The sequence below is a fragment of the Leucoraja erinacea genome, chromosome 1 (genome assembly GCF_028641065.1).
Source record: "Leucoraja erinacea ecotype New England chromosome 1, Leri_hhj_1, whole genome shotgun sequence".
In the NCBI taxonomy this organism is placed as follows: domain Eukaryota; kingdom Metazoa; phylum Chordata; class Chondrichthyes; order Rajiformes; family Rajidae; genus Leucoraja; species Leucoraja erinaceus.
The window spans coordinates 18873012-18896370 of record NC_073377.1 but is presented as its reverse complement, the minus strand read 5'-3'; the positions used below and the strand labels follow the sequence as shown (position 1 = coordinate 18896370).

Sequence of the window (23359 nt, the reverse complement as noted above, 5' to 3'; positions counted from 1 at the left end):
GAGCATAGGAAAGTGACAGTGAGTGAATCAACCATGATCTTTCTGAATGATGGAGCAGGCATGAGAGGCCAATTAGCCGAAAGCCAATTAGGCCGAACAGCCGTCTGTTTCTGATGCTCATATTTAAAGAAGTCCTGATCTGTAGTGTGTTAAAATGGGTCCTATTCTAAACTTCAGAAATTCTACAAGATCTAAACTGACATGTGCACAATTTCTGCAGTCATTTTTTTAAGACGAAGGAATACGTTTTCAGGTCCTGTACATTAGTTAGATTTCAATCCATTAATTTTTTGCTTCCTATTGTTAAAATGTTGTTAATGTCATCCTCTCACCTGTATAATTATACAGTTCTGGAATGAGATCTGTGTTTTCTGCCTTAAAAATGCGTACAAAGTACTTGTTCAATATCTAATTCCCTAATTCCCCATTATAATTTATCTTTATGTTGTGTAGCAAGGACCCATGACTATTTTTGTTAATCTCTACCCATTTATGATCCTGTAGATATTTTCACAATTTATTTTTAAGTAAATAAAAGACAAATGCTACAGTAACTTAGCGAGTCAGGCAGCATCTCTGGAGAACATGGTTAAAAGATAATTCAGGTCCGGACCCTTCTTCAGGCTGATTTGGAAGGGTCCCAACCCAAAACCCATCCATGTTCTCCAGACATGCTGCCTGACCCACTGAGTTACTCAACACTTGTGTATTTTTTTTGTTGTAAACCAGCATCTGCAGTTCTTTGTTTCTCCATTCCTTACTCTTGTCTCTTCTATGATACTCTATTTAATCCTTCGACATCCTTTCCTGATATAAAATCTTTCTAGGCAACAAGTTTGGTGGTTTTGGCAAAATTATGTGACTAATCCTTGTATTTAAACGTTATTAAAATTCCCTCGCGACAGCAGGATCATTTTCGCCAAAGGGTTCTTAATTCCTTAAGGGAATTTACATTTATTCTAGGTTATTATTTTAATTACCACCCTAAATTGGCCCTTATATACACATAGAATTAGATTTGTTCAGATGTAATATGCTGGTTGTAATGTAACTAAAAACTCTGAGACTCAACCAAACTTCATCAAAAAATTGACACTTCACAACCATTCCTCTAATGCATGGTTATTAATTAATCTTGCCTGAAGGCACAATACCACTTCCAATTTAGCCTGTTACATTTTGCATCCTTGATATACGGATCTTTTAATCTATCATGAATACATTTGTGAAGTCACCTTGATCCTTATTAATGTAAATCTGGTTTGCCCAATATACATGAAGATTGAATTTTCCCATGTATTACCTCCAAATACCTCCAATTTTATAATTTATATTCTTCCCAGTACTATAGTCAAAGTCATTTTAATAACTAGGAAATACTGGATGGACTGGGTTTGTTTTCCTTCGAGTGAGGAATGAAACGTATCTTTCTACACTGTAAGACTAGATGTAAAAAGGACCCAATGCTGAAATAATGTTGAAGTGCTCCTTTGCTGCCTTGATTGAACTGTCTAGCTCATGGGATTCAAGAGAGGGAACAGGTACTATCCTGGTCCTCATGGCTCAGTCCCCTTGATAACCTTCAATAATACATGTATCTTATCCATGTCATTTTGAACACTTATTTCCTGAATGCATCGATTCATTACCGCATTTAACATTATTTATTTTTCAGTCTCATCTAAGTGGCCAGGGGACCCAAGAATATTATGCCAAATAGCTCTTTTTTCAACATTTGCTGAACAGAATTCACTTAGTTTCTCGTATCAATTAAAATGTCTCAATGTATTTTTCGCTGCAATATACAGTACCTGTTGAAATGACAAACACAGCATAATGGCATTATCAGGAAGAGCACTATTTCCAATTTTCAGTAGTTTTTTTCACTCCTAATATTTACCTGCAAGCTTTTGAAAAATAACCTGCATTTACATTACACTTTAGATCAGATTGAAAATCTTCAGGATGTATTTTCAGCAGTTTAGCCTTTTTAAGTACTAAAAAGAAATCTTGCAGCAGTTTATTTTTGCTGCTCAGCCCCAGTTTAAATTCAGTGCAACCAGTCGCAACTCGACTCATTTTTGAGACAGAACAGGTCCACATGCCATTTTGCATTAAGTGATCAAGAAGGAACTGCAGATGCTGGAAGATCGAAGGTACACAAAATTGCTGGAGAAACTCAGCGGGTGCAGCAGCATCTATGGAGCAAAGAAAATAGGCGACGTTTCGGGCCGAAACGTCGCCTATTTTCTTCGCTCCATAGATGCTGCTGCACCCGCTGAGTTTCTCCAGCAATTTTGTCTACCTTTTGCATTAAGTGATATTCTGACTGGTCATAAAATGTGTAGCTGTATACAATGGAAAATGATCACCATGGTGCAAGTTAGACGAAGGGCTTTGGCCCGAAACGTTGCCTATTTCCTACGCTCCATAGATGCTGCCTCACCCGCTGAGTTTCTCCAGCATTTTTGTCTACCAGAAGATTTTCTGAGCTTGCAAGCAAGGTGTACCCTTTGAACAGAATGTGAAACCCAGAGCCTTCAGTCTGGATTATATTTGATAAGGGAATGCTTCACAAAGGCAGAGTTGAGAAGTGTTTCATTTTTCTACAATAATTATTCAGCCCAAGAAATAAGCAAGCTCTCTTAAAAAAATAAATGTAAATAATTTCACCTCTGAGAAGATAGTAATAGGATTTTCACACCAATAGGTGGTGTAACAGTCCAGAACTCCAAAATGTTATCTCATCTACAGCATACAAGAGGCTAGATTTTAACTCCTGGCTGGGCAGTTGACTGCTAAATTGGGCCTTCCAGAGACACCGTGGTTAAATCTCTAACAGGGTAATGAAGATACTTTGGCACTTTTAAAGCTGCCAATCCAATAATGTAAAAGTTGGGGATATAGAGATTCAGTCATTGAAGTGGAAAGCCTGGGATACAGCAGCCCACATTGTGCACATGGAATATCTCCTGGCTCTCCAAAAATATTATTTTATATTTAGAAAATAACTACTAATTCTGTCCCATCAGATTTCATTGAGGCTAGCATCTTTAGCGAATACCATGCCCAGCTAAAATCCCATCAGGATTCTGTATAAATTGCATTTGTGATAAAGGGGAAATAAATTCTAACTCAAAGATTACAATTAACCCAAAGAAGTTGAGATGTTATATGGGGCAAATGGAAATATTCCAATTGGGCAATTTCACACACAAAAACATGGCAGAAAGCTAGAATTGGACAGAGCAAATGAACAAGGCATCAAATAGTAAAAAAAAATAATTTAGCCTTTGAAAGAAAAATGTCACAACTTCCATGGTATTACCCCTAATTCATTAGTATCAACCTAAAATGTAACCTGTATGTACATGCATCACATAAAGTTATCGATTTTTCAGGCAAATTAATTGAAACTATCAGTACACAGTGACAAATTCATTGCCTGGAAATACACAAAAAATATGAGCTTTAATTTTTGCTGAAATTGTGTTATAATCATCCCAGGTTTAGCAGGTCATCAGTGTTTACTACAGCTACCTTGCAAATGAATGAAGCAGTGATTCTTGGTCGGAATGGATCAAACAGCCCACACCCCCAATAATTAATTTTCCAGTTTAATTTCCATTAAGTTATTCTACTTGTTTGTTGAGACACCATCTTTATAAACTGACACCCCAATGCAGCAGCTCCAATAATATCCAATAATGCTGTATTCTACCATCTTTCTTTTTCATTGATTTCTGCCTGGACTATTTCATTGGCATGTTCTGACATGCAAGTGCCATTCAAATCATTCAATTTATTATCGGCTAGCTCTTCTTGTTTCCCACAAAGTTTCAGAGCTCTGGATATGAAGACATCAAAATCAAATTGTGAGCCTCCTCCACTTGATATTTCTGAAGATGCCAGAGTGCGCGGCGATGCCGGCTGACTCCTTTCCTGAATGTTTGGCAATGAGCTGGAGCAATCAATTTTTAAAGGACCGCCATTCTTATAATCTGAGACTTTCAAAAGGAGGTCAGATTTCCCTTCATCCAGCGAAACAGCCACACACGAGGCCGTTGCTGTTCTTTTCCTGTGAGATAAATCCAGAATGAGTTTGGGTTCGGAGTAATGATGGGGCTTGTTATCCCTCCACAATAGTCTATCCAGGTAAGAGGGTGATCCGATTTTATAATCGCACGATCGTCCATAGTCCATTTCAGACATTCGATCCATTGATGTGTGAGACTGCTCCAGGAGTCTCTCCGAGCTACTCTGTGAATATTTACGTGGGTCGATCTGCACATCCTCTGCTACAGCTTTGGACATAGCTCTTGGATCTCGCTGCACTTCATCCATGTCTCCATATTTGTCCCGGAGCCACTCCAGGTCAGAAGAGAAGCTATCATGATATCTGCAACACAAATGTTAATTGTGATTATTTTAAAGAGAAGCAGCAGAGGTCAGTCTGAAGAAGGGTTCCAACCTGAAACGTTACCCATCCTTTGTCTCCAGAGATGCTGCCTGACCTGCTGAGTTACTCCAGTGCTTAGCAGCAGAGGTAACATCCCTGTATTGATTCAAACTTCTCCAATGTCTTACAATGGGGGATGTAATTTTTGCCATTTATTGGGAAAGCTTACAGGTCCAGTTTTCACTTTAATTGGATATCCCCCTCATCAAATAATGAACACAGAATTTTCTATGTTTCCATCAAGGTTCCTGAGAATTATAAGGAATTGGATAGCAGAACTATTTGTCTCTCCTTGTTTAAGAAATACCTAGACTTTGTTTGTACCTCCCACCATCAGTTGGTTGTGATAAGAATTTTAGAGTTGAAAACAGTAAATTATATTTACATAGCACCTTTATCATACCAAAATGTCTCAAGATACTTTATTAAATAGCATGTTACATATAAAATACATGTTGCAGTAACACCACTCTAGTATTATGAAAATATAATAAGTGCAGATGCTGGAAATCTGCTGGAACCACTCATAAGGTCATGCGATGTCTGTGGAAAGGGACACGGAGTTAAGACTTTTCAAAAGAACTGGGAAGCAGAAAATACATGTTACTTTAACTTTCAATCCCACTCCTACTTAGACTTATGTGTCTCTTGCCTCCTGCACTGTGGAAACAAGACTTAAAGTATGCTTGAGCAACAACATGTCATCTTCTTTCTGGACATGCGGCAGATTTTCAAACTCAATATCCAGCTCTGGGTAACTCACACTGACTTTCTGTCTTTTATCAGTACACACCATTTCTGTCAGTCATCCATCTGTGATTTTGAATCCCCTTTTCTCCCTTCATAAGTATATTATAGTTTATAGGGCAAGTCCCATATTACACAGGCTAAAGCTAGATAATAACATTTATAACGCATTTGGCTTCACCTATCAGAAATATTTTTGTTGCGCTACCCAACTCTCCCATCTTCTCTTCTACTGAAGTTTTGGCAAGGGTCATGAAGTTTCAACATTAACTCTGTTTCTCTTTCCACATATGCTGCCTGACCTGCTGAGTGATTCCAGCACTTTCTGCTTTTACTCTGTGCTCTATGGTAGATCCATGGAATGATTGCAGCCTGGAAGGACACTATTTACCTTATCAAGATCATACCAGCTTTACGTAAGAGTAATCTATCTTGTCCCACTACCTACCCTCTCCACAAAGTCTTGAAATTATTTCATTAAACAATTTCCATTTTTATACTACAATTACCTGTACAATATTAAACAATCTTTCACTACCACTGGCCATTAGTGTGTATGTAGATATGGCAGTGCATTTTATGTAATTGCGTGTGGTTGTGAAGGGCATCAATACATTAGTCAAGCTTTGTTCTCATCTACAACTTTTCATTTTGCTCAGATTACTGCACCTTAGTGAGTTTTTCTTGGTTATCCTTTCCCAGTGTCCAAAGTAACTTATCATAGCTTTCTGCTATGTTAAGTTAACTTGTCGTAGACCACACATTAAACTTGGTGTTTTCACCTCACCTGCATCCAACAGTTTGTCCATCAAAAAAAAACCCTCACCTACGTTCACCAATTACCGGCCACGCTCTGTCCAGCTCCTGCTCTTATCCAGCTTTCTTTCCTGCCTCCTACAATCAGTCTGAAGAAGGGTCCCGACCCGAAACATCACCTATCCATGTTATTCAAGAGATGCTGCCTGAACTACTGAGTTACATAAGCATTTCATGTCTCTCTTTGGTATAAACCAGCATCTGCAGTTCCTTGATTTTACATTTAAGCAGGGTCAACATCAGAGCAGGCAGGGCAACAGAATAAACTTCTGTTATTACTTTTTTGCCCTCTAAAATACTCATCATCCACTTGCATGTACAAAACAACGTAAATAAGAATCTTTGCAGGCACTTCAATTCAAATTAGCAACTTCAAATCATGGTTCTGAGAAGAGTCACTGCCCTGAAATGTTCATGTTATAGGAACAGAATTGGACCATTCGGCCCATCAAGTCTTCTCCACGGCCGATTCATGGCTAATCTATCTTTCCCTTTCAACTTCATTCTCCTACCCTCTTCCCATAACCCTGACACCCTTATTAATCAAGAATCTGTCAATCTCTGCTGTAAAAATATCCATTGACTTGGCCTCCACAGCTGCCTGTGTTATTCCGGTTCCTCAATCCACAGATGCTGACTGACGTTAGTATTTCTAGCATTCTCTGCTTTCATTCAAGTTAAGATTGTAAGTCATTGGGGAACGTCCTTTTGGATTTTCAAATTAGCTACATCTTCCCAACAAATAATACACAGGCCAAATCATACAGCGTGGAAATAGGCCCTTTGACCCAACTTGCCCATGCCAACATGGACCCATAGCTCATCTACACTAGGCCCAATACCTACATTTGGCCCAATATCCCTTTATCCATGTACCTCTCCAAATGTCTTTTAAATGTTGTGATAGCACCTGCCTCAACTACCTCCTCTGGCAGTTCCTTTCATATGCCTACAACCCTTTGTATAAAACAATTGTCCCTCAGGTTCTTATTAAATCATCCCCCCCTCCCCTTCACCTTAAATCTATGTCCTCTGGTTCTTGATTAATCTACTCTGGGTAAAATACTCTGTTAATTTCCTCTCATGATCTTATACACTTCTCTAAGAATCCTCATCATCCTTCACTCCAAGGAATAAAATCCCTGCCTTCTCAAACTCTCCCTCTAGCTCACATCCTCGAGTCCTGGCCACATCTTCATAAATCGTCTCTGAACCGTTTCCAGCTTAACAACATATTTCCTATAACAGGGTGACCAAAACTGAACACAATACTCCAAATGTGGCCTCAACAATATCCTGTACAACTGTAACATAACCTCCCAAATTATGTACTCAATACTCTGATGAATGAAGGCTAATGTACCAAAAGCCTTCTTGACCATCCTATCTAACCATGATTCCATTGGTTAAGTATCTGAAAAATGAATCCTGATCAGTTGTTGCTCAGCTATTTGTAACTATGTCATCTGCACTATAGATCACAGTGGGAGGAAATGGATATCTGATTTCTGAAAGGATCAAGGGAGGAGATAGATCTTATGTACAAGATAAATTAATGAGCTCAGAAAGTGCAAAAAAGCAAAGAACAAAAAGTGCAAAAAAGCAAAGAAATGATATGAATTCAGTGGCAGTGGCCTGATGTGTCAGAGAAATTAGCTGTAGAGGTCATGGCTGCAGTCATCTCAATTAATGATACAAAACAGTTCATGAGTTTCTTGAATTTTGGGCAGAGAAGAAACGGTTAAAGGTTTGTGAAGATGATTTGTAGAATAGTAATAAAGTTTGATATTATTTTTGCATTCGAAGTTGTGTTGCTTTAGCAGAAAGTCATGATTAAAGATCCTGGATGTATAGTGTTTGATCTTTCCCCAGGGCAGCACAGTGGTGCAGCGGTAGAGTTGCTGCCTCACTGCACCAGAGACCTGGGTTTGATCCTAATTACAGGTGCTGTCTATACACAGTTTACACGTTCTCCTTGTGACCGCATGGGTTTCCTCCCACTTTCCCAAGAAGTGCAGGTTTGTAGGTTAATTGGCTTCTGTAAATTATTCCTAGTTTGTAGAATGAAAAAGTGGGATAACATAGAACTAGCGTATGAACGGGTGATAGTTGGTTGGCCCAGACTTGGTGAGCCGAAGGACCTCTTTACACACTATACCTCTAAACTAGGTTACACAAAAAGCTGGAGAAAATCCTCAGCGGGTGCAGCAGCATCTATGGAGCTGAGAAACGTTGCCTATTTCCTTCGCTCCATAGATGCTGCTGCACCCGCTGAGTTTCTCCAGCTTTTTTGTGTAACCTTCGATTCTCCAGCATCTGCAGTTCCTTCTTAAATACCTCTAAACTAAACTGATCGACCCCGAAGGATGCATTGTTTGCTTTTAAACGAATAGCAAGACGATGAGGCACACAGTTCATTTCTGTACTGTGAATAAATTGAGAGCTTGTATCCATCATTGGTCCAGCTAGCTGATTAGTGATTTCTACTCTGTTGATTTGATGTGCAACAGCTTTCCCATCGGGAAAAGATGGTCTCCCAAGGCCAGTTGTGTTGGCAAAGGCAAAGAGATAATGTACCATAGAGCGGAAATGAAGTAAAAATGGATATCACAGCAGATTTAAAATAAAAAAGAAATATTTGTAAAAGATAGTACCAAAGAAGATAGAATTACTATTTCTTGGAATGAATAGGGACTTTTTTTCCTGGAAACTATGGCCAGATGTTAACATGTTGCCTGATAGAGTTTGCACTGCAGCTGATACTTCAGATGTGAAAATGTGGCTCTCTCAATTTTATTTTGCTCAGGATATTACAATCAGTTATTGTTTCTGCAATTGTGCATTGTGTTTAAATCCCCCGTGAGATAGTTGATATAATTCTATATATTTGTGTATTGAGGTGTAAATGTGTTTATAAATATTTAATCCTGTTCTTTTATATCTTTAAAAAAAAAATAGTTGCACCACAGGCAGTCACAATTGCCAAGAAACGACGGTGCTTTGCAGCATAAAAACATTGATCTTTTGGGATAACGTGGCAACATTGTCATTCAAATGTGATTTCAGCGAAAACTGTGCCTTCCACTAACAGCTGGGCAAAATGATTACAATGCAGCATTTTATCCTGTTGGTCTCCTCAACACAGTAAATATAGTGAAAAATCTAATCTCCCTTTCAAAATAAAAATCCTCTTTCTTGAAGGTTTGAATGTGTGAAACTGACTTTTCAACCTCATTTTGCAGGTGCTAATTAACTTCCCAAAGAAGTCAGTTAAGTGGTGCCTGGGCATGAACACGTCTTCATCCAATGTCCCTTTATATAGTTTACAACAGGAATCCTAAATTACAATTGGTGTCAGGAATTTTGCTTATTTATTTATATTTTCTGTTGCTTGGTTTAAACTAGCAACTCAGCTTAGGTTGGAAGTTGAATGTTTTAAGAGTTTTAAGATTCCTAAGATCCACCCCTCACCAAGGTATACTCCACTATGCCAATGGAATGTATTTTAATAGCATTATTACTCCCCCATCCAGAAAATACCTTCCCATCCCCTGTTTCACTTCGTTCTGGTTTGCCTTTCTGTCTATGGGTCACCCAGTCCCTAATTGATAATTCTTTTACACCAAGAATTGCTTATAAAGGGAGTTAAGGATGAAAACACATGTCCCTTCTTTCAACAATTATGTACATGTTATAAGAAACAATAACTTCTAAAGAAGACTCTTTATCAGGGTCATTTAACATAATTCACATCAGGCGTTATACCTCTCCCAGTTAGACATCTGGCTCTGACTCGCTTCCATCAGCAGGATGTCATCTATTTCGTCTTCGATTCTGAAAGGATGCTGAGATATTGGTTCATCTTGTGGGCAGGAGTAAGGGCTCATAAAGAGATGTGCTAGGCCTTCTTCAGCAGTTAATCGATCCATAGAGTTAAATGTCAAGATCCTTTCCAGGAAATCGATAGCTGTTTCAAGCAGATAATATCAGTTACATTTGCAAACATTGTATTTTGTTGTACCAACACAATTCTCTCCTGTAGCTGCTTCATGGATAAAAACAAGGCTGCCAACTTTCACGCATTGCCAACTCGTCACGCGTTTGGCTAAATTCTCACGCGCTCACGCTGATCACAAATTTCTCACGCTCTGTCGTGAGAAATTCTGTGATAAATGAAGATTTTAAAACACATATCAACTGCATGGGCTGCCGGTGTTGCTCAGCTGGGGCTGAGGGAGGGATGGAAGCAGAAGCAGCGGAGGGGGCGGACGGGGAGCCGGGGCTGCCGAGTGTTTGCCGGGCTGGCGAGTGATTGCCGGGCTGACGAGTGTTTGCCGGGCTGGCCAGTGTTTGCCGGGCTGGTGAGTCGCTCGCTGCAGCTCCGGCCATGGAGCAGCCTTAGTGCAAGAGTCCAGGGCCATCGGCGGTCCGGAAGCGTTGCGCCGCTGCCGTGAGAGTCTCTGTGCCGAATTCGCCCTGGTAACCGGCATGGACCAGGCTGTGGCTCGGTGCATCCTGGAGGACAACCAATGGCTACTGGAAGTAAGTACCAAGCACTGGGTAGAAACGGTGGAAGATAGTGACCTTCAAATGGGGGTGGTTGGAGAAAGCATACTGCTTGCCTGCTAGATTTTCACTTACTGTAACTGCAGGAAAAATGTTCCCGATGTTGGGGAAGTTCAGAACCAGGGGTCACACAGTTTAAGAATAAGGAGTAGGCCATTTAAGACTGAGATGAGGACAAACTTTCTTCACCCAGAAAGTTGTGAATCTGTGGAATTCTCTACCACAGAAGGCAGCGGAGGCCAATTCACTGGATGTTTTCAGGAGAGAGTTATATTTAGCTCTTGGGGCAAGCGAAATCAAGGGATATGGGGAAAAAACAGGAAAGAGGTACTGATTTTAGATGAACAACCATGATCATATTGAATGGCAGTGCTGGCTCGAAGGGCCGAATGGTCTATTCCTGCACCTATTTTCTATGTTTCTATGCTTGAGTATATGGCAATAAAACTCGACAACGATTTTGAAGCATTCATGCATGGTGGAGGTATAATGTAGTCATAGAATGATACAGTGTGAAAACAGGCCCTTCAGCGCAACTTGCCCACACCCGCCAACATGTCCCGGCTACACTACCTGCTTTTGGTCCATATCCCTCCAAACCTGTCCTATCCATGTATCAGTCTAACTGTTTCTTAAATGTTGGGATAGTCGCTGCCTCAACTACTTCCTCTGGCAGCTTGTTCCATACACCCACTGCCCTTTGTGTGGAAAAACATACTCCTTAAAAAGTTACCTCAAAACAAAAAATATTGAAATCATAATTCTATAATGCACTAAAACATGATTTGGATACATCAAATTTGAAAATGTCCCTACCATGGGAGGGATGGACACCTCCCTCCCACACCCTCCCCCAACTCAGTTGCTCAACTCCCTCGCCGGTTACCCCCAAGGCCAGTGATCAGTGATCGCTCAACCTCCCCACTTTCAAAAACGTTCCGTGGCCCCTGGTTCAGACAGAGAGCACTGCCAGATGTGAGCGGGGAACTGAGGCCAGTTGTCCATGATGTCTGGATCCCAATGCTCAGTGCTCTGTGTTTCACTTGTATTATTGATTTGTAATTAGCCTGATTTGTAATTAGTTGCCAAAACCTTAATTGATTAATCCGGAATATCCAGGGGGATGGGATAAGTGTAATATTAAAATGACATGCAAGGTGTCAGGCTGTCTGTCACAACATACAGTCCCGATAACCCATTATTTCCTTCAGTTAAATATTGGGAAGGAAGCACTATTGTCATTTGCCACTCAACTATTATGTTTGTTTACCTCACTGACTATTTCTAAACCCCCACCGCCCGCCCCCAAATTCCTTTGACAGGTTGAATAGAAATGGCTCTACTGTGGAATGCAATTCGGAATGTAATTTAGCCTAACCTTATTCATAGCTAATCCGATTTAAAGCATAAATAATGCATTCAAATACAAGTTAAAAGACTCACTACAGTATGCACCAGATTGCACATTTTCAAACTGAAAAATGCAAAAGCTCCATTCCAATGGGAGGGGACACACACCCTCCCCTCCACACCTCCCCCCACCCCCCCCCAAATGCAAAGTCTCTGCCTGTTTTTAGTAATTGCCTTTTTGCAAATACATTTTTTGCAGAAATCCCAAACTGCAACACTGCTACTGAGATGATATCTGGCAATCTTTGTCTTCACTTGTTTAATGCTCAGATAGATAAGGAGAGCAGTAAAAGAAAACAAAAGGAACCCAATACAAATTCATTAGTACGAAACTGAAAGTGAGCATTGCAGCCTGTTCTGTGTTCACTTATCTACAGTAATATTAGAGTAGGGATTTTTAACTGTTGTTTGCCCATTTCCCAATTGAGGAAATCAAAGGAAATGCAGTGAGGAAATTTCATACATTTTAGAAACATAGAAACATAGAAAATAGGTGCAGTAGGCCATTCGGCCCTTCGAGCCTGCACCGCCATTCAATATGATCATGGCTGATCATCCAACTCAGTATCCTGTACCTGCCTTCTCTCCATACCCCCTGATCCCTTTAGCCACAAGGGCCACATCTGACTCCCTCTTAAATATAGCCAATGAACTGGCCTCAACTACCTTCTGCGGCAGAGAATTCCAGAGATTCACCACTCTCTGTGCGAAAAAAGTTTTCCTCATCTCGGTCCTAAAAGATTTCCCTCTTATCCTTAAACTGTGACCCCTTGTTCTGGACTTCCCCAACATCGGGAACAATCTTCCTGCATCTAGCCTGTCCAACCCCTTAAGAATTTTGTAAGTTTCTATAAGATCCCACCTCAATCTTCTAAATTCTAGTGAGTACAAACCGAGTCTATCCAGTCTTTCTTCATATGAAAGTCCTGACATCCCAGGAATCAGTCTGATGAACCTTCTCTGTACTCCCTCTATGGCAAGAATGTCTTTCCTCAGATTAGGAGACCAAAACTGTATGCAATACTCCAGGTGTGGTCTCACCAAGACCCTGTACAACTGCAGTAGAACCTCCCTGCTCCTATACTCAAATCCTTTTGCTATGAATGCTAACATACCATTCGCCTTCTTCACTGCCTGCTGCACCTGCATGCCTACTTTTAATGACTGGTGTACCATGACAACCAGGTCTCATTGCATCTCCCCCTTTCCTAATCGGACACCATTCAGATAATAATCTACTTTCCTGTTTTTGCCACCAAAGTGGATAACCTCACATTTATCCACATTATACTGCATATGCCATGCATTTGCCCACTCACCCAACTTATCCAAGTCACCTTGCAGCCCCCTAGCATCCCCCTCACAGCTAACACTGCCCCCCAGCTTCGTGTCATCCGCAAACTTGGAGATGTTGCATTCAATTCCCTTGTCCAAATCATTAATATATATCGTAAATAGCTGGGGTCCCAGAACTGAGCCTTGCAGTACCCCACTAGTCACTGCCTGCCATTGTGAAAAGGACCCCTTTACTCCTACTCTTTGCTTCCTGTCTGCCAGCCAGTTCTCTATCCACATCAATACTGAACCCCCAATACCGTGTGCTTTAAGTTTGTATACTAATCTCTTATGTGGGACCTTGTCGAAAGCCTTCTGAAAGTCCAGATATAACACATCCACTGGTTCTTCCTTATCCACTCTACTAGTTACATCCTCGAAAAATTCTATAAGATTCGTCAGACATGATTTACCCTTCATAAATCCATGATGACTTTGTCCAATGATTTCACCACTTTCCAAATGTGCTGCTATCCCATCTTTAATAACTGATTCCAGCAGTTTCCCCACTACCGACGTTAGACTAACTGGTCTGTAATTCCCCGTTTTCTCTCTCCCTCCCTTTTTAAAAAGTGGTGTTACATTAGCTACCCTCCAATCCTCAGGAACTTCTCCAGAATCGAAAGAGTTTTGAAAAATTATCACTAATGCATCCACTATTTCTGGGGCTACTTCCTTAAGTACTCTGGGATGCAGCCTATCTGGCCCTGGGGATTTATCGGCCTTTAATCCATTCAATTTACCTAACACCACTTCCCGGCTAACCTGCATTTCACTCAGTTCCTCCATCTCATTTGACCCCCGGTCCCCTGCTATTTCCGGCAGATTATTTATGTCTTCCTTAGTGAAGACAGAACCAAAGTAGTTATTCAATTGGTCTGCCATGTCCTTGTTCCCCATGATCAATTCATCCGTTTCTGACTGCAAGGGACCTACATTTGTTTTAACTAATCTTTTTCTCTTCACATATCTATAAAAGCTTTTGCAGTCAGTTTTTATGTTCCCTGCCAGTTTTCTTTCATAATCTATTTTCCCTTTCCTAATTAAGCCCTTTGTCCTCCTCTGCTGGTCTCTGAATTTCTCCCAGTCCTCTGGTAGGCTGCTTTTTCTGGCTAATTTGTTTTGATACTATCCCTGATTTCCCTTGTTATCCATGGATGCACTACCTTCCCTGATTTATTTTTTTGCCAAACTGGGATGAACAATTGTTGTAATTCATCCATGCAGTCTTTAAATGCCTTCCATTGCATATCCACCGTCAACCCATTAAGAATCAATCGTCAATCTATCTTGGCCAATTCACGTCTCATACCCTCAAAGTTACCTTTCTTTAAGTTCAGGACCCTTGTTTCTGAATTAACGATGTCACTCTCCATCCTAATGAAGAACTCAACCATATTATGGTCACTCTTGCCCAAGGGGCCACGCACAACAATACTGCTAACTAACCCTTCCTCATTACTCAATACCCAGTCTAGAATAGCCTGCTCTCTCGTTGGTTCCTCTATTTTAAATTGCTCTACTTCTTAATAGTCACCATGTGAACAGCAAGTCCAAATGTGCAGATTTTTTTAAGGATAAGAACATTGTTAAGAAATCAGTGGAAACAGCTGTAGGCTATTCGTCCCCTTATGTCTGCTTCCCATTCAATAAGATCGTGGCTGATCTTGTACCTCAACTTCATTTTCCTACGCTAACTCTCCATAATTTCTTTATTCACTTAAATTCCAAAATTCTATTGCTCTCCATCTTGAATATACTCAGTGACTGTGCCTCCACCCTTTTCAGTACAGAATTCTAAAGGTTCACTCCCATCAGGGTGAAGAGATTACTTCTCATCACACTCCTGATACGTCGACCTCTTATTCTGAGATGTGACCTAGCCTCAATTTATTTTCCATGCACCCTCACCCTTTTCGTGCATAGAACCTCTCGAACCCTGAACAGATCTCATATGCAAAAAAAATAATCACACTAATTTCTTATTTACCTTCTGCATTTCCTTCAGGAAGTAGATCGCTTAAGGGTTTTGATACCTCCCACTTTGGGTTGATGTAGGCGGGCATGACACGGAGCAATTCTTGTTTGTCCTCTTCTCGGAAAACAGGAATTGTTTTCAGAATTAACTGCATCTGTTCCAGCTCATGTGCACCTAGGAAGAAAAAAAAGTGGACAGGAGGAAGTCACTGTGTTTTAAAGTTAGCTCACTGCATTCACCATCACAGACCATGTACAGTTCAACATTTAAAACAAAAACATGTATTGCCAGGGAATACTAGGCTAAAAGGTCTTCATTTGTGGCCCGGAGAACAGGCACTGAATATCACCTCAGATGTCTGTCAGTTGATTCTATACATAGAAAAGAAGCAACACTGATTCACCTATGATTCAACCAGCATTCCTGCCCAGTTAAGTCCTACAAAACTCAAGGCTCATAAAAAGTGGATGCTCAGAATGCGTTCTTTAGTGGTTCAGGTACTAAAGAAGAAGGGGTTCCCCCCCCCCCCCATATGTTCGATAGTTTAGTGGAACACAAGGACAAAAATGGTTTGATGGTGATGAAGAGGTAGCATAAGCACTGCAGAACATAATGAAAATAAACAAATAGCAGAATGATCTTTAGGTTTATTTTAGTCACATGTACCAAGGTACAGTGAAAAGCTTTTGTGTGCATGCTATCCAAATTAAATCATATAATACAATATATAAACGCAATCAAGCCAAACTAGTAGAAAAGGTAGATGAAAGAAAAAGAAGGGAAGGTGCAGATTTACATGTGGAATCAAGATTTGAAAGAGTCAGGCGATTGTATTGGATGTTAGTAGATCCTCCCCTGGGACCAGTGTGCAAAGAGTCGCCACAGAGACGAAGGGTAAGATCAGTGGCCAATACAAGATCAGTGTCCTATAATGTACTTCTCAGTACTAGTGAGCAACAGTGCTCGAATTGGAAGAGCCCCACTGCAGGTTATCCATGCAATGCAACATAGAACAGAACAGTACTGCACAGGAATAGGCCCTTTGGCCCACAAATAACCTGACATAATAATTGTAAGAGAATGTAGTAGCAAAAACATATCTAGAATCCATTGTAGTCATCCCTGCTTGTATACAGACCTACCAAAGTGACAAGACAAGTAGGAATTCCCAAAACTTAAACCCCATGAAATTTAATGTTTAGATTGAAGAACTAAAGAGATCACCTGACGATCAGCAGTTCTACGGGGGTGGGAGATTGCAACCTTCACGTGGTCCGCCCTGTTTTGACAAATGCAATCAACCCGGCGTGCACAATCAAATAAGATCAAAGAGAACAAGTTGGCCTACAACTTTAGGCTGTGCACGCCAGAAGAAGTGAGAAGCAGCTCTACGACCACTCCATTGATCAATCAATCTTCGTTTACAATAAGTACCACTTTCATGAAGCACTGAGTACACAGATTACAAGGGTTGGGTATAGGGGTCCCCGGGTTACGGAAGACCTGATCTATGGGAATCTGACTTTAGGCTAACTCTCCTGTAATTTTTTTAAATAATTCTTCATGACAGTAATAACAATAATACAAGTGTTTTTGTGGTATTCATTAACGAATGGATGCACTATATGTTCCATTAGTTTAATTGTAAGTTGTGTTCGGGTGAATATCCAATGAAAAGAAATAATCATCAGAAATGCATGTAGATTGATATGATCTGGGTAGCTACAAAAAAATGGACATTTCTGAGTTATTAAAAAATTGTCTTCCAGATGTAACTTGGGAACTGACCGTCCTTCAATGTTCACATACGATGTGATGTGGAAACACCACTACGAACTCAATAAAGTCCCGCAGGATATCAGGCTGGGTCAATGGCAAAAGTGAAGAAACCAACAAGAGGAGATAATTTACCTGCCCTCATTTCCCCAACCAATCATTTACAGACCTGACTATGTTGGCATGTGTGATGAATGCGCTATTTATGTGAAAACAAAGTTTCATTTATACAATGTGACCATCTTGCTATGTAGGAGCTATGATTAGTTAGGTTTGCAGATGCCACAAAAGCTGATTGTGTTATAGACAGTGAAAATGGAAAACAGCAGACTAAAAGGTGGAACGTTGACTTAATTTAAGCCCGACAAGTGCAAGTTGATACATTTAGGAAGTCAAATAGGGTAGGACATATACTGTGAATGGTAGGATGTACAAAGAAATGTTGTGGCTCAAGTCCATAATGGCAGCACAGGTGGATAAGGTGGTGAATAATGCAATGGTATGCTTGCCCTCATAGGTCAATGCATAGAAAAGAACAATTGGGGCATGTAACTTTACAAAAGACTAGTTAGACAACACTTGAAATATCGAGTGGTGAAATTGAAATCTATTCAATTATGGAGAAAAAATTACAGAAAATTGCTTTTTCTTTTCTATTTGTTTCCTTTTCACATGTAATATGCAAGACTGTTAGAGATGTCCTTTGACGCAATGTTTGATAATTGGCGTATATGAACATGGGAACTTCTTACCAGCAAACAACATCTTTCCAGTCAGCATTTCTATCAATATACAACCTGCAGCCCACATGTCAATGGCTTTGGTGTAATTGTTCGGTGACAGAAGGAGGCGTGGAGATCGATACCATTTTGTTACCAAACCTTCCGAAAGATGACCCTGGACAACAAGAAGTAGAAAGCATGGCACTGAGAAATATCACAGATTCTCAATCTGAACGAGAAAATTAGAAAAAACTTTGCAAGACAACTGCATTACTTGAACAAGTATGTGATTACCTTTAACATGTCATGAAATTGACAACACATCATTACCAAAGTTTCTTTTTTTTAGATGCAACGCAAAAACAGGCCCTTCGGTTCACCTCGCTGACCAGTGATCCCAGTACATTAACACTATCCTACACACCAGGGGGCAATTTACAATTATACCCAATCCAATTAGCCTACAAACCCTGTATGTCTTTAGAATGTGGGAGGAAATCGGAGTTCACCGGCAAAACTCAACGCAGGTAACGGGGAGAATGCACAAACTTTGTGCAGACTAGCACCCGAAGTCAGGATCTAACCCGGGTCTCTGGCGCTGTAAGACAGCAATTCTACCAATGCGCCACCTTGCCGCCCTAAGTTATTAAAGATATTTCATGAAATGAATCTATTGTAATTAATTTTATCTATACTGTACAGTACCCATTTCTGATGTTGACCCTCTGGTAGTATTTTAATCACAAAACCAATGGAAATTTCCCATCTGCTTTCCAAATGCAAATTACAACTAATGTAATGTAAATGTTATACCATTATACTATAGATTGGACAGTGCACCAAAAGTACTAATTGGTATAATGTCAAAAATCCATGAAATGGGATTTCACTCATTGCCGTCAACCACAAGATTATGTGATAGGAGCAGAATTAGACAATTCGGCCCATTAAGTCTACTCCGATATTCAATTATAGCTGATCTATCAGCCCCTCCTAACCACATTGTCTTCTCCAATTTCAGGCAGTCCTTGCTTTCTCCCTCTTTCCCCTCCCCTTCCCAGCCCACTGTCTCCACCTCTTCCTTTCTTCTTCCCGCCCCCACCACCACCCCCATCAGTCTGAAGAAGGGTCTCGACCCGAAACGTCACCTATTCCTTCGCTCCATAGATGCTACCTCACCCGCTGAGTTTCTCCAGCATTTTTATCCACCTTAGAGGCTTCAGTGAGGTAGGTTGGTTGATCAGGATTACACTCTTGGTTTACAAGATGTCCACTTAGTAGTCTGATAATAGCGGGGGAAGAAGATGTTCCTAAATCTGGTAGTATGTACTTTCACGCTTTGTATCCTCAGAATAATGAAGGACTGGGGTGTGGATGGTCCTCCTTGAGCTCTGCTGAAATGTAGATGGAGTCGATGGACAGGTGGAACAGAGGATGGTTTGCGTAATGGACAGGGCTGCATCTGCAACTTCTGCATTCTTTTTCGCTCTTGGGCAAACCTGTTCCCAAACCAAGATGCATAGAAAATATGCATAGAAAATATGCTTTCTACAGTGCATTTCTAGAAATTGGTAAGAAACACCTTGTTATATTTCTAATTATTGTCATTAGTGTAACACTTGCCAAACATCCCATTGGATACCCTTGAGCAGCGTTTTATTCCTCACAATCTGTGCACCTGGCTGACTGACTATATCTGGCTACATTATCAAAGACATCAACATAAACATCCACTTAACACCACAAATAATATTTTAAAAATATAATTATCAATTCTGAATTAATCAAACAGTATAATATAATGAAACATTCTAGATTGTCCACACTTACTAATGAACTGGGCTGCACTGAGTGGAACTCCTGGCCCTTCCAAAAGAGCCACATGCTCAGGCGGTATCTGAAAGCATAGCCGCTTTAAAGAAATGAGTGTCAATCTGGGTGGATTCTTTCAGGAAAGGTGTCCTAACCAAGTCATGTGACACAGAAACAGGACTTTGGTCAGGTTTTCCTCAATAGCTTTTTTTTCACAATTTGGAGGCAGGGCAACTGTAAGCCCAGGAACCCAAATTTCAACAGTTCAAACATCAGAAAAGTACCATCTACAGTGCCCACCATAATGTTTGGGATATAGACCCATCATTTATTTATTTGCCTCTGTACTCCACAATTTGAGATTTGTAGTAGAAAAAAAATCACATGTGTTTGAAGTGCACATTGTCAGATTTTAATAAAGGCCATTTTTATACATTTTGGTTTCACCATGTACAAATTACAGCGGTGTTTATACATAATCCCCCCATTTCAGGGCACCATAATGTTTGGGACAAAGCAATGCCATGTAAATGAAAGTAGTCATGTTTAGTATTTTGTTGTATATACTTTGCATGCAATGACTGCTTGAAGTCTGCGATTCATGGACATCACCAGTTGCTGAGTGTCTTCTCTGGTGATGCTCTTCCAGACTTGTATTGCAGCCATCTTTAGCTTATGCTTGTTTTGGGGGCTAGTCCCCTTCAGTTTTCTTTTCAGCATATAAAAATCATCCTCAATTTGGTTCAGATCGGGTGATTGACTTGGCCACTGAAGAATTAACAATTTTTTAGCTTTTAAAAATTCCTTTGTTGCTTTAGTGGTATGTTTGGGATCATTGTCTTGCTGTAGAATGAACCACCGGCAAATGAGTTTTGAGAACTCATTTGTTGAAAGAGCAGATAGGATGTGTCTATACACTTCAGAATTCATTATGGTACTACCATCAGCAGTTGTTCCATCAATGAATATAAGTGAGCCAGTACGTTCAGCAGCCATACATGCCCAGGCCATAACACCCCCATCACCGTGTTTCACAGATGAGGTGGTATGCTTTGGATCTTGGGCAGTTCCTTCTCTCCTCCATACTTTACTCTTGCCATCACCCTGATATGTTAATCTTCGTCTCATCTGTCTACAAGACCTTTTTCCAGAACTGTGGTTGCTCTTTTAAGTACTTCTTGGCAAACTGTAACCTGGCCATCCTATTTTTGCAGCTCACCAGTGGTTTGCATCTTGCAGTGTAGCCTCTGTATTTATGTTCATGAAGTCTTCAGCAGACAGTGATCATTGACAAATCCTCACCTGACTCCTGAAGAGTGTTGCTGATCTGTCAGACAAGTGTTTGGGGATTTTTCTTTATTATAGAAAGAATTCTTCTGTCATCAACTGTGGAGGTCTTCCTTTTCCTGCCAGTCCCTTTGCGATTAGTAAATCCACCAGTGCTCTCTTTCTTCTTAATGGTGTTCCAAACAGTTGATTTTGGCAAGCCTAATGTTTGGCTGATGTCTTTAACAGTTTTATTCTTGTATCTCAGTCTCATAATGGCCTCTTCTTTCATTGGCACAACTTTGGTCCTCATGTTGATAAACAGCAATAAAAGTTTCCAAAGGTGATGGAAAAATTGGATGGAAAGAATATGCGCTGAGAGCTCTCTTATACCTGCATTAAGGAGGCAATTAAGCACACCTGAGCAATTACAAACGCCCGTGAAGCCAATTGCCCCAAACATTATGGTGCCATGAAATGGGGGGAGGATGTATAACCACAGCTATAATTTCTGAAACCAAAATGTATAAAAATGGCCTTTAACAAAATTTGACAATGTGCACTTTAACCACATGTGATTTATTATTTTCCACATCTCAAACTGTGGAGTACAGAGGCAAATAAATAAATGATGGCTCTTTGTCCCAAACATTATGGAGGGCACTGTGTATATTATTTTATTCTGACTTCAAGTGCCTACTAATGTTTCATGTGCTCCTTTGGTTCTGTGGCAAGGTTGGTTTCATATTTTAAATATCTTTGCTGCATAGAACAGTACAACACAAGAACAGGTCCTTCTGTCCACGATGTCTGTACCCAATACATTGCCTAGTTAAACTAATCACTTCTCATGCATGTGCTTTCCATGTCCCTCAAATCCCTGCATATTCATGTATCTCTCTAAAAGCCGCTTAAAGATCATAAGTGCTTACACCACCACACCTGGCAACACATTCCAGGAATTTACCACTCTCTATATGAAAAACATGACCCCACATTTTCTTTAAACCTTTTCCCTTTCCTTACAGGTGCATCATCTAGTCTTTGATGTTTTCATCTCGGAAAAAGGTTCTAACTGTCTATGTCATCTATGCCTCTCACAATCTTGTACACTTCTATTAGGTCTCTCCTCAACATTATCTAGGGCTCGCAGTTTCGGGTGAGGCTGAGTCGGGAGCTCCAACGTCGCGGAAGGTTCGACCAGCCCCAACGCAAGGTTCGATCGCCTGGCGCGGAGGAGCTGACATCCCCCAATGCGGGAGCTTGATCGCCTCAACACGGAGGGCCCGAACACCAGGTGAGACCACACCTGGAGTATGGTGTGCAGTTTTGGTCTCCAAATTTGAGCAAGGACATTCTTGCTATTGAGGGAGTGCAACGTAGGTTCACAAGGTTATTTCCCGGGATGGCGGGACAGTCATATGTTGATAGAATGGAACAGCTGGGAATATATACTCTGGAATTTAGACGGATGAGAGGGTATCTTATTGAAACATATAAGATGATTCAGGGATTGGACACGCTAGAGGCAGGAAACATGTTCCTGATGTTGGGGGAATCCAGAACCAGGGGCCACAGATTAAGAATTAGGGGTAGAACGGAGATGAGGAAAAACTTTGTCACCCTGAGAGTTGTAAATCTGTGGAATTCTCTGGCCTCAGATGGCAGTGGAGGCCAATTCTCTGGATGCTTTCAAGAGAGAGTTAGATTTTAAAGATAGCGGAGTCAGGGAATATAGGGAGAAGGCAGGAACAGGATACTGATTGTGGATGATCAGCCATGATCACATTGAATGGCGGTGCTGGTTCGAAGGGCTGAATGGCCTACTCCTGTACCTATTGTCTATCCATAAACCTGATCAAATGTCTATTCAATATTGTAATTGCACCAACCTCCACAGCTTCCTCTGGCAACGCGTTACACATACCCACCATTATCTGTATCAAACTTTTGCACCTTTGGTCCCCTTTAAATCTTCCCCAGGTGCTTCTGTCCTTTAAGTTGCTGCACTCAGCCAACATAGTTATTGGTAAACTGCATGGATAGAGATTAATTTAGCTCTGAAGATCCTCTAGGCCAGTATATTTTCAATTGTATAACTATAAATGCCTGGCAATTGAGGATTATGTACAGACCTAACAAGGCTATATTTATAATCCAGCTCTAATTATATCCAAATTCTCAACAGTGCTTTAAGTATAGTTCTGAGTAGCAAAGCATAATAAACAAAAATAAAGATAACGGTTTAGATTGTAAAACAATCCAGCAAACTCTTCCTCAAATTCTTCCCTTTTCTTTATGTGCGTGCAATTACTGGTTACATTTGATCAGGCCAGTCATTGACCTTGAACTATTCCAGCATTCGATGGCTTCCACCTGTTTGAACCAGTTAGCTCTGAAAGTGCAACCTTGACTTGCTACCTTTCTTCTGCAATCCAATAAAAATTAGTTACTGATCAAGTAAAATCCACC

General features: G+C 40.5%; 1 protein-coding gene across 2 annotated transcripts in view; it reads right to left on the bottom strand.

Moving 5' to 3' along the window:
• Window positions 1-1106: 1106 nt before the first annotated feature.
• The window catches only part of LOC129712416 (mitogen-activated protein kinase 4-like), an 87727-nt gene continuing 65474 nt past the window's right edge, over window positions 1107-23359 (bottom strand). For both annotated transcript variants that reach the window (XM_055660861.1, XM_055660946.1), the window contains 4 exons: window positions 17840-17984; window positions 15324-15485; window positions 9788-9989; window positions 1107-4399 (listed from right to left, as the gene is read on the bottom strand). In XM_055660861.1, coding sequence (XP_055516836.1) covers window positions 3718-4399; window positions 9788-9989; window positions 15324-15485; window positions 17840-17984 — 1191 coding nt within the window. In that variant the 3' untranslated portion in view covers window positions 1107-3717. The remainder of the gene's footprint in view (window positions 4400-9787; window positions 9990-15323; window positions 15486-17839; window positions 17985-23359) is intronic.